Source organism: Phaenicophaeus curvirostris, chromosome 2 (assembly GCF_032191515.1).
Source record: "Phaenicophaeus curvirostris isolate KB17595 chromosome 2, BPBGC_Pcur_1.0, whole genome shotgun sequence".
Taxonomy (NCBI): domain Eukaryota; kingdom Metazoa; phylum Chordata; class Aves; order Cuculiformes; family Cuculidae; genus Phaenicophaeus; species Phaenicophaeus curvirostris.
In genome coordinates this window covers 97445315-97458033 of record NC_091393.1, presented here as the reverse complement: position 1 = coordinate 97458033, position 12719 = coordinate 97445315, and the positions used below count along the sequence as shown (strand labels likewise).

The 12719-nt window shown below is 38.4% G+C and overlaps 1 protein-coding gene across 1 annotated transcript in view; it reads left to right on the top strand.

Moving 5' to 3' along the window:
• MACROD2 (mono-ADP ribosylhydrolase 2) overlaps positions 1-12719 on the top strand; it is an 890479-nt gene that overhangs the window by 827700 nt on the left and 50060 nt on the right. Inside the window, 2 exon segments of the mRNA XM_069850139.1 lie at positions 6740-6802; positions 10193-10261. Of these exon segments, the coding sequence (XP_069706240.1) occupies positions 6740-6802; positions 10193-10261 (132 nt within the window).

Sequence of the window (12719 nt, the reverse complement as noted above, 5' to 3'; positions counted from 1 at the left end):
TGGCCTCTGCAGGTGATGCAGAGTCCTATTGCTTTGACCATTTACCTGTTTGGGTTTCTTTTAGCAGCAAAATGTACAAGTGCATAAAGCACACCAGGCAAACAGTTGCAATTCCTGTTTTCATCCTAGATGATTCAGAGTAGATTTTCTTTCTCCTGGGATGAGGTAAGGTGCAAAATACTAAGTTACTAAAGTGACTAATGTAATGTTGTCAGAAAAGAATTATACACAGTGACAAAGCAGCGTAACCTGCAGGGGACTCATCTGTCAAGGAATTCATTTCTCATTTCTAATCATGATGTGAATAACAGTAAACCATGATGATTTTCAGGTCCAGTGTAGAAGACAGAGATAGTCCTTTAATTCTGAAATATTAATGCAAAATAGTGAATGTTTTATTTCATCATTTATGCTGGTTTTAAGTATGGTCTACTGTGTGGCTTCTCTTTCCATTTCTTCATTTTGTTGCATTGCGTCACCACATGATTTCATGACTTGTATGCAAAAAACACATTTTATTTTGACTGTGGCTTGGAAAAGAAGTTGTGCCACAGTCTTTAACACTGTGCACAGTTACCTAGTCTCTTAGGCACACCAAGAATGTATGAATTAATTATAAATTGACATAGCAACGATAAAAATTATGATTGTACTGTGCACATTCACGTATGGGTTCCCTTTCTTTCTCTGCTTCTTAGATAGGACTGCCTGTAGGGCTAGCAGTCAGGGCTTCTCTGAACTCTGCCTTGGCCTGCTTTTCAAGATGCATCAACTCATATAAACAATTTCTGTCCACTTTTGTATACTATGATAACAGTGATAATACTTGTGCAGCAGAGTATATGTATTTTTTGCATCAATATGCCAGTTGAATGTGTTTGTCCTCTGTACAGGCTGTGTATGACATCTAGGTTATGATGTCCATATTCTGGTTATGTTGGACAACTCAAGCTTCCAGGAGATGTCTGCTTTTATTTGTTTTGAGCAGTCACAGTTGCATATTGTCAGAAATAGTGATGATCAGTGTCTTTGGCAACGAAATTTTAGATGTCTTTTGCCAGGCACCTGTATTGCAAAATCAGAGTCACGCTGTGAGTCAGACAGAAGAATTACACCCAGTGAAAAACCTGCGTAGCACAACATCCCTAGCAACGTTATGAATGAAGTGGGTTGGGACAAATCTGAGTGCTTGCTTCTTCCAAGTACCTAATTTGATGCTGTAGCTGTTGTCCCCTGATTCTTCCCTGGCTAGGAAAGGTATTATGGGGCTGAATTATTTACTTTGTGATCCACAGAGGAGTGAGGCTAGGGGAACAGGCCTAGTGGCTTCAGTGGGCTTTAGGTTAGGCTCCCGTGTTTCTCCAGACGTTAAATACTTGAAATACAATAATGTTATTTTTAACCTCTGAGATAATCCCCAGGAGCTACAGTTTTCTCATCCTTTTCCCACACTCCTTGACTATTCTTGACAAAATGCTGCACGAAAATGAAAACCTGTTATTTATTATGCTCTGGCTCTGCTAGGCTGGGTGCATTGACAGCAGTGCATTCAGGGCTGCCTCTGCAATGAGGGAATTGTTGAAGCAGCAATGAGGGAAGAAGTCTCGTAACTCCATAAAACAATTACTGCAGATAACTCTCTACTAACTCTTCTTAAAATTTACCCCAAAGGGGTTATATATAAGTAGTGATTAAAACTGACCTAAATCATAATTTAATTAAAAGAAATTAAAATGCAAACTGAAAAGTGTTCACTAACCTCAGGCCACCACCCTAATGATTCATTTTAATGCGTTTGTAGTTCTACAGTAATGGCTTTTGTGTGTATGTGCTTTTTGTTTTATGTCTGATATCATTTTGCCACTGGTATCGTCTGAAAATGGTTGCAGGCTGTATGATCTTGAGTGTATATATGGGTATACATGTGCTTTCTTCTCGCATATTAGGAGTTTCACTGCAGTCAGCATATTTATTCATGTGTGCATAATGTAACAGCTGTAAGATCAAGTACTATATTTTTAATTTTCTCATTAATTAGTTTCCCTGTTATCCTAGAAGGACCTTCACATCATTAGTATGATTACCATGGAAATATTTTGTGCTGTAAAGAAAGATAATTCAAAACTGGCATCCCTTATCTGCTAGATCTTGGCTTGCATTTGCATTTGTCATAGAAGCATGGTCAGGCTTGGAGAGAGATTAGCAGGCCAGACCGTGGGATAGATGTGTGCTCACCAGTGACCCAGAGAACCAGAGGATGCACCCAGACTTGCATAGCAAATGCTTTGTGGGGATCTAACAGGGTCAAAACCAGTGCTCGGGAATGTAGTGTGTACACAGATATGCAAGACAAACAAAATGTGAGCCTGAAGCATTGGCCCTCTGTCTTTCTTCTTTCTACTCCAGGAAAAAGGAGGTTGTTTGAAGGAATGTTGATTTTATAACACACTATGAATGATATAAGTACAGTACACTTTCTCAGTAGTGAAAACAATTTTATTATTAATAACATCTATGTTGGAGAGGTAGAAGTATGCTGATTTGTACTGGCTATATAATTTCTTCCTTTAACTAAAAATACGTTATCTGCAATTTTGTTTTCTACTGTAAAACATCTTTTTCAAACCAGTTTTTGAGACACTGACTTTAGCCTCAGCTCTAAGTACATCGTTGACTGCTTGTGAAGAAAGGTACTGCTGAAGAGGGGTAGGTGTATGAGTGAACCTGCCACTTATTCAGCCCTGAAATGGGAAGAGCAAAGAGGGCAGCAGGCTATTAATATTTTTTACTTGCCATATTTGTCACAAGGACAGTGAAAGATGTAAAAAGCCATGAGCCTCCAGGCTTTCAGAGGAAATGGGAAGAACTCTAAAACCTACTCTGGTGCTGCTGCTGAGAGTTTGTCCTCTGGACTTTCATAGAGATCTTGTCCCAGTACTCCCCCATCTAACTGCTGGCATATTATTTATCATCTCGTCTCCTTCATTTTGGGGCTGTTACTGCAGCTGGCATATCAGTCTGCATCCTTAACATAAAGTGGGCAGTCACTCACAGAGTATCCGGTTTTCTAGTTGAGTTAGAAGTGCTGCTTGCTTTGCCAGCTTGCTGAGTGTGCTGATTGATCATGATTTAGCCTGTTTTCCAGCAAATATAAATGATGATATATTATTTGTGGGGTGAGGGTATGTATTTTCTTGCTGATCCCAAAGAAAAAAGGCCAAGAGGAGAAAGCAAACGCCTATCAGGCAGCTAGGCAAAGGAAAGCAAAATATATGGCCAGAAGTAAGTATTTTAGTGCTTGATGTGCTTATTTTGTTTGTATGGTGCTACTGTAATTCTCAAACCCCTATTTTTTCATCTGACAGCCATCCTGGGGAAAAGAAACAGATGTTTCCATTCGTCTTTTGATGTGGTTCAAAATCATTTACATTTGCTGGCCTAAAATGACATGACATGTCATTCAGCACTTTTCCTGTCTGCTTTGGAGTGAGTGACAGATTACTGTACAATTACTACTATAATAGAAAAGCAGATATTGTGAGAACAGCTTTCACCTGAAGGAAATGCAATCACCAATTGCTGCAGTAGTGGAAAGAGAAGGATGGCAGATACTGTAGAAGCCATAGACACTTTTATTATTAATAATGTCATGGGGAAGACTCAAGGGAAATGCACTGGGTCTGGCTTTTCTGGCCGGAGAAAAGGAGAGCCAGAGGTAAATAAAAATATAGTGAAAAACTGGCTTGTTACTCTTGTAAAATATATTTCCAGCTCTTTGCCTTGAGCATGTGCTACTTAAAGCCTTTTCATTTGCTCTGCACCCAGCTCCAGTGGAAAGCAATAATTACAGAAAGACTCTTCATCAGTAGAAGACACTCAGCGAGAGGCTTATTGGAAGGGTTTTTTTAAAAAATGTAAAAACTGTTTGGCAGATGCTTTGGGATTAGTCACTTCTCCACCCTTCCTTCCTTTCTCCTGAGATTCTCCAGACCAAACAGAGCGTAACCCTTCCTTCTGCACATCATTAACTTGAGGATCACTTGTCCATTCTTAATTTTTTAGCATTTCCTTTTCTCTAATTCTTTCAAATTCACTTGGCAGGCACAACACATACTTTCAATATACCGATTGAGATTAATTTTCATGTGGCAATCTAGTCAGTCTGTTGGACTGGGTCAGAGTACAAGAGGTGGAGCTTCTGCTTAAAATCTTTTACTTTTTCTTCTTCTAAAGGGACAAAATGAGGTGCTAGATGGAATACGTGTTGAGAGTCCAATATATAGTGCTGTAATTATTGTTCTGTTACACTGGTTTTAAACAGTGAATGTCCAGTGACATAATACACCTAGGGCTGAGAAAACGTTCTGATGAATAAGTGCTTTATCTGACGATCTGATGAACCAGGTCATCATTTAATCTTTCTTTTATAGTTTAAATCTGCTTTGAGTAAATGTCTTTAACGAGAGATGTAGTCCCTTGGTAATAAACACGAACGAATCCTTGCAATACCTGGTTTTAGCCAAATAACTCATGGTTATTGTCATGCTTGTTATAATGGATGTAGAAACAAGTATTGTCCAGAAATGTAGTTTTCTATTGTGAATGCAATGAAGTAATTGCTGAAATGATTTTCAGTGATATATCAGTAGTTACCATTTATGCCTGACCTGCTTTTTCTGAATGTAAAGTCCTTCTATTTAAAACAAAACATGCACTTGGCCGTATTGAAATCCTTTGTGTTCTGGCACTGGTTGTTTTACAGTGATGCAATATTCTCTCTGGATCTGACAGAATGGTAAAGATTTTTGAAGTGCCTCTGCGCTTTTGTATTATAGGATTGTCTTGAAGGTACTGGTTTTTTTTGTGACTCCTGAGCTAGATGACTTTATCCCTTTGAAACACATCTTGGTCATGCAAAATATTTTTTGCTTGCTGCAAAGCTTGCAAAGCCCAAGACCATATTTTAAAAGAAGAGGAGGAGAGAAAAGTTTATCTGCTAGTACAGCTAACTTCCTATTTTTCATGCAGTTCTCCTATTGTGCATGTACAGGCAGAACGCTGCTGCCAAAAAGAGCCCTTTTTGATTTCAAGGAGGCGAAGGAAGAAACACAGCTGATTTTATCAAGCTATGTTGTTCATCCATGTAATGCAATTTTTTACAGGTTAGAGCTCACTAATGTGTAAAAAATCACTATAACTAGTCATCCATTAAGGCTGGTTAAAGTCGATACAAAAAGGTACAAAGCAGGCAAGAAGCCCAAGTCCCCACTGATGGCCATCAACCGCTCCCTGCCCACCACTCCTCTCCCAGGTAGGGTTTCAAACTGTTCCATCTCATCTCCTCCTGAGAGCAGCTTTCTGCAGGGTCAGCCTGGAAATACTTCTCCACTAGTCCCATCTGCTGGATGCCAGTATGTATTGCCTGCTGGAAAGAGGGAGAGCATCATACCACAGCCTTTAAATATTAGCTGAATGCAGTGTGCCACCAGATGTGCATTGGCTTCTGAAAAACACTCACTTTCTCTGTTTTTCTTCCATCCACCTAATTGCATGTGGGCTACTGCTGTTTTCTTCAACAGACTCCGTGTGTTAAGTAAAAGCAAGGTGGAGGCACGAGGAACTGTAACTGTTGCTTTAAAGAAACAGTAATCAGAAAAACCCAGGAGCCAGAAAAGATCACAGTAAAAAAAATATGTGTATCATTATCAAGCCATTTACAGGCCTGGGAATGAATTTCTTTTCTCCCAGTGTATATGCTCAGCAGTCAGTTTTTCAAATGCCTCATTAAGGCTGGTACTCGGCTGCTCTCACTGTCTGACTTGCTGTGCTGAAAAAGAGGGAGTGTAGCCTTCGCATCTGATCCAGCATACTGCACTGCAGCCTCTAATATTATTATGAAGCTAAAAGAGACTTCTCCATCACTGAAAATACAGACTTCCCGATATATTTCTGATTGGGCCAAGCAAAGATTAAGAGCTTGATCTCATGTCCATAGACATTCCCCAGAGTATTACCTTTGTTTCAGTGGGAATTTGCTGTTTGGTACCCACCTTTTGAAAGGGAGATGAAGGGAAGAAAATGGATAATGAATGTGAATGCAACGTAGTAGAGAAAATTGAGAATGAATGTGAATGTATAAAGGAGAAACATGCATTCAATCCAAGCAATCTTACTTTGGTTCATTTTATTCTCTGCTTTGCAGTCATTTGTGATGCATTTTTATACTTCATCCTAACTGGTGTTGAGCATTTTGCTTTAAAATAAAATTCAGGTGATTCTCTCTCTTCTATTCTTACTTTCCATTGGCATTAAAGTAGGTTCTGCAAGTCAGTAACACAGCTACTTCAAGGATCTTGTGGAAATGTTGCTGGAGAGAGAAAAACTTTATAAAATACACAGACTAAGATCAAACAGCAATTCCATCTGTTGCAGACAGTGATTAGGGAAACATACTTTGACTTGGTATACAGGTATCTCCAGTGTGCCTACTGAAATAACATCTCTAATCAACACCCCCACTGCCCCCTCAGCTTGAGATGTGAAAATGTGACTGTTTTAAATGTATCTGGTTATGTTTGCAGGGTTTTTTCAGTTTACCTTTCTATCTTTCCCCTTTTATCACAGCACCTTGCTGTAAATTAGCAGTTTGTGCTGAATCGGTTACAATTATTAATATTGCTGCTGCTGTTACCAATAAAAAGATATATCATAAATAATTTTTATGTGTTTTCCTCAATAGGCGGTAACAGCACAGAGGAGAAGCAAAACACTGAAGAAACCAATACCCAAAGCAGAGAAGCAGGTTTGTACCGAGTTTCTTAAAGGACTTTCTTAGGTTGTATCCACCTTGGTGAACAATAACCATAGTCAATGGTATTGACAGAGACTGTTTGTACATTTTCACTAGATTAGCTCAGGTCTTGAGCAGTTCTCTCATTGGAGACCTTAAGTCCATTCATTATGAATGAATGTATTGCAATGCAGGAATGCAGACTTCCCTCTTTAGTTTACCAGCTCTACATTCTCCCTCTAAGGTGGACTACCTCTAGCTAATCCTCTAACTAGAAATAGTTTGCCCTCTGTCTACAACAGATTAGCCCTCTGCAGCAGAATAGAAATGGGGGAAGAGGACATTTGGAGGAGGAGGAAGCAAGCTTCCTTTGATGAAAGTTGTCCTTCTGAAGATTTTAAAGGGTATTTTCAAGTTTTAATAAATTGTCTACACAAGTCTCAAGGGGTCATGAAGATTTAAAATCATACAGAAAGATGTTGCCTATACTGTGAATAAATGTCAGAGTTCACAAGCAGTGGGGTTTGCAGATGGCATGCTTATAAATTCTAGGGAGTTCAATATTTTAAAATGCAATGTCACTCTGTTCACAATAGATTTTCTGTTATTTTTTTCCTGATGATAGTTGTATTTTTCATCCTACCCAATTCTGTTCAATGCTAAAGACACGTAGAATTAATCACTTACCAAAAGAGCTGAAGTGACATTCAAAATGTCTGTAAATCCCCTTATTCCTTAAAGATTTCTTTTTAGTGTAGTATTACATATAACACAAAGCTTTTCTTGTTTGTTTGGCTTTTTTTCTCATTGTAGTGCAGGAGGATATTGTGCCTACACATACTTAATCCAGAGAGCACAAAGCACTTTTCTTCTGCAATTGGGTTTTTTTAATCAGATTGTTTTCAGTACAGGGAAGGCTGAGCTGAAGTAGGCCTGCTAGTAAATGCAGAAAAAAAAAAATGTAGAAGGCCTACATTCTTGACTTCTCTGGTTTGCTTACTGCGTTGTAGCTGTTTCCAGATGAGGAGTTTGTTTTATGAGGCTCCTTTTTGTCCTAGGCATTGGGGGCTGTAGATGCAGAAGTGCAGCATTTCTCCCTACACCCTTCTGGTCAGTCTTCTGCAGCTAGGTGTTGATAGCTGATGCTGTCTGCATATGCTTGAAGTCCTGCTGTGTTTCATATCCTTTTTGTCACCTCTTCTTTATGTCCTTGTACAGGGCAAGCAGTGGGATGTGAAGCCGTAGGCACACGGTATTACAGAATAAAAAAGATTCCCATGGGCCTCAGCAAACTTTGGACCTAGGCCCTTTATCCTCCCCAAGATAAACATGCAGTGGTATTTTGTAAGTGCTGGAGGACAGCCATGTCTCCTTTCCTGGGTTTTTCACTTGTATTCTAGTCGTATTTTAAACAGGCAAAGGAGACCAGGGAGAAGGAAGAGAAGGAAGAAATGACTTGCTCTGTCAGAATCTAGACTGTTTTGAATATCTGACTAGGCAGGAGGATATCTTTGCCCAAGCAACTCTGAGCTTTTAACTGTATTAAGTATTGCTCAGCTGCTAGCTGACTTAACAGCTAATACTGCTAGGAGCTCCTAGGTCTAACTGCAGAGGTTCCTGTTAAACCCAGTTGTTCTACTGTCTACAGATGCCAGATACAGCCCATTTTGTCAGCTATAGTCTCTCTGAAGTGTGCATATTTGCCTGGTATTTTGATTTGCAAAACAGATAGATTGAATGAGATGCATTTCACTTTCCCTAAGAGAATTAAGGAATACGTACCTCTCTAAATTATTACTTTGCTACTGGAGTTATCTTAAATGCATTGTGTTTTTCCCAAAACCATTATTATGACTTGTTACGTTAGGAGCTGTCAGAGCTGGTTTGTCAGAGCCACAATGTACATTCTTCTGCTATCTCGTATTGGTAGTCATGTTTTGTTACTGCCATGAAAAGCATCAAAGAAAAGATCCAGACATTTTAGGTCCCAGGTACAGAAAATGTCATACTTCAGGAACACAGTTCAGGTACATGCCTAAAGATAGCATTGTGCCTACACATAGTCCATGAATCACTTCAGCCATAGACACACAGTGTTAGAGAAAATAATTATTTGGCTTAACATTTACCCCTGTTGGTTCACATAGTGACAAGAACAGAAAGGTGCGCAATTACCTTGAGTTAGTTACATTCAGCTAATGAGTTGCTGCTGCTTTCCACTCTACTCGTTGTGGAGACAAAGTATCATCAGGAACTTTTAGACTGCTGCTTCTGTGCCCTTTCCTGGCAGTAGGAAATGACCTGGTTTTCTAAGATGTTGTGTGCCTAAAATGTTTGTAATTGCTATGAATGATCACTTTAAAGGTCTTATTTGTGTTTTCTAAAACAAAAGGCATAACCTTCATCTGAGTGTGACAAATCACAGATCATATACTTTGATGTTGTGAAAGAAAATATAGAATTAAAAATAGACACTGCATTTTTACCCAACCCATTATATAAAGATTTATATATTCTTATTATACTGTAGTGAAAAAGCCGGTTATAGCATACAAAGACTGGCCTGAAATATTTCAGCTATTTCTGTGGGGTTTGTTTTAAAGCCTGGCCTCCAGTCTTATGATCAATGAACTTCACAGAACACGTGGGGGAAAAAAATGGCAGGTGGTTCAGAGCTCTTGTTTCAGTCTTGTTGAAAACTCAATGACTATATTAGGAAAAAAATTTTGTCAGAATCATCAGAGGCAAGTGTTTTGAAAGAAATGAAAGACCAGAAATGAAAACAAAGGCTTTTCAGGATTTAGAACTATAAAAATTGCCAAGGAAAAGCAACAGTGAAAGTAAAAAAAATCTATTAAATCCAGATACTAGTGTTATCTATTAACTACATTAGTTTTACCTGCATGTTCTGTCATTAAAGACAGAACAAGCTGCAGATTTTCAGGGACTCACTAAATTTTAGGCCTGATTCATGAAAGCTTCTATTTTCAGGAAAGCATTTGCATGTAATTATTTTTATTCCAATGGGATTCATAGACATGATTAAAGTTAAGAATGGCTTAATTGTTTTTTTCTCAAAATAGATGGATTAAATGGAAGAAGGAATCTCAAAGTAAATAGCAACACCAGCCTACCCATGAAGCTGTTTGCTGTTCCTCTCTATGTGTTATGAGGAATTGAAATGTAGACTTTATCTGGCAATATTGTATTTTAAGTTTACCCCTGGTTTAGGGAAGACAGTCAGACCAGTAATGGCTGGCAAATGCAATGTGAATGGATGGAAGCCTAGAAAATCAAATTCAGGTCTAGTATCTTGCCTCGATAAGATGTAATGCTTTTTGAGTAAAGTGGTTTGTCAGTTTGCTATTTAATGAATAACTTTCTTTCTCTTGGTTATTACAGATGAGACGAAAACTTCAGCTGAAGCCAGCCTGTCATCATCGGAAGAAACAGAGCTGAGTGAGGATAAAGGTACAGATTGTAAATTATGTTTCAAAATTTCCAGTCCCAAGAGTACATTTCACAAAGTCTTATTTTCTTGTTTCTGGAAATTGCCAAAATCACAGTTAAACAATACAGGAATAGGCAAATGCTTGGATTTTCATTTACAAAAATCTTTGTAATGAAGTACTTGGCACCAGCTGTTGTGCTGGCAGGAGAGATGCCGTGAATTTCAAAGTCCCCTTGTTATAGTGGTAATACTAAAATATCTTACATGACATATCAGAAATAAGCCCAAAGCTTGGGCTCGCTGGGGTGACTCACAGGTGTAAAGTTAAGCATACGCATCTATCTAGCAATATTAGCTTCCTGTTCCATGCTCCCCTGATGGGGAAAAAGAAAAACACAATAGCTATAAACACATCAAGAGGAGACAGGAGGAGATGAAGTCATAATTGAGAGGGAGAAAGTAATGTTTATCTTGTGCAGGCTGTGCTGGGCACTCAGATCATTTAGTTTGTGATAAATATTTAAAAGTGTCACGGGGCCAAATGACAGGGAGTTCAGGAAAGAAGAAAGAGGGATGATCTAATTTAAATGTTTCAAGCTGAGATTTTTCCTGTGGAGTTGTTGCTTTACAGATAGGAGCCAGTGCACAGACATACTGTTTTTGATACTCTTATGATATCACACTATTAATTGCTTGTGCCAGTCTACAATTTTTGGCATTTCTGTGGCGGTATGTCAGGAAAAAGCCTGGATGATTTATAAAATGTTCACTACTGGTAATTCAAAACAGGAGTTACGTTATCTATAATAAATATGGTCCATCAGTCCAGCCTTCAAGAAAGACTAATAGAAAATTTTAATGCATTTTACTGAGGTAACATTATTATTAACACCCATTAACTTATTTATTTTAAAAGATTTAATGTTTAATTCAGTGTCGCTGCTTGACTCTCTTCTCATTTTTCTAGATAAGTGTGACGGTGTGTAAGATCTTGTCCTTTTGTTCCAAAGACACGTCCTAGAGATCCCACATACTTACCTGATTATGAGTTCAAAGCCATGGACAGATTGACTTAAATGTTCTCTTAACTGATTGATTGATCCTGCAGGGAGAAAAAAAATGAAAACCTGTGCCAGGCCACTGACTTTTGCTTTAGAAATCTTCACAGGTTAAGGTCATGGCAAGGCTAGTGAAAGGCAGAAATAGTGATAGATTCAGCTCCAGCACAGTTGGTGATTGCCTATCATTGATTTATCTTTTTTTTTGCTTATGTTTGGCCTGTTTATACATGCTGTATCTATAAGATGCCTCATCAGATGTGATTTTTATATTTCAAAATGGGAGGGTCTCGGTGAGGCTTTTTTTTTTTTTTTTTGCTGTCTGCCATTTTACTGAAGACCCCAACATTTTAGTATTGCTTTGAGTGCTTGTTCCTGACAATGAAGCCAGTGTCTTCTGATACCCTTTTCAGTGACCATCTCAATGTGTAACCACTCTAGTTTTTTTCACCCATTGCATTAGTTGTTTCTTCTCAGGAAAGTAGCCATCTTGGTGCTATGAGTCTCACTTTTCCTAGAAAATGCTAAGCATATAGCATTTTCCCCTATTCTCTTGAGAGGCTAAGAGAAAACTGCCCTGAGAAATGCAAAGGGTAGTTCCTCTTTGGTGTCCTAGCTCTACTCAAAAGACAGAGAGCTCCTGGTAAGGAAAAAGGAGTGAGATAGATTCTCCTCCATATATTCTGTTTGTAAAGTCATGCAAGTCGAAAAAAGGAATGGTGGGGAGGAGAAGAACATGTTTTAGGATTTGCTTGTGAGTTTTTAAATGTAACCAGAACTTTTAAATGATGAGGCCACTGCATCCACCAGGCCATATTTTTAATCCATATTTTCATTAGCAGATTTTCAACTTTTCAGACTTTAGATGTTGAGTTGTTTTAAAAGGAATGCTAGTGTCACTGAAAACTTGCTACTGCTTGGGAAATGGCACTTGTACAAAATCCTAGCATTTCTGAAAACACCTGCTGCTCCCAAAATATATTTCAGCCTTCAAATTGTTTGCCCACTGAGTTAACACAGCTAAAACCTGCTAGGTTCTGGAATGTACTCATTTGTGTAGTTTATCTTCAACTAAATTAACTGGATGTAAAGCATTTAAAGAAATTATGTTTTTCCAGTCCTTCCACCTCATTACTATGAAAGGAGATATATCACAAATAATTCTGTGTTCCCAAAATGCATAGTTTAATCCACTCAGAATAGGAGGTTTCCAAGCCTACTATGGAAGGATAACAGTCTTTCAAATGTCAGTTCTGGTGAGTGCACCAAAACAAGTATTTTAACTCCTATTAGACTTGACTCGTAGTTTTTCTACTTGTTTTTTCTCATATTTCTAGGATTAGAATATAGCAAATGCATCAAAATAGTTAGTTATTGCTCTCAAATGTGGTGATATTCAAAACAGAGCACATACATCTAT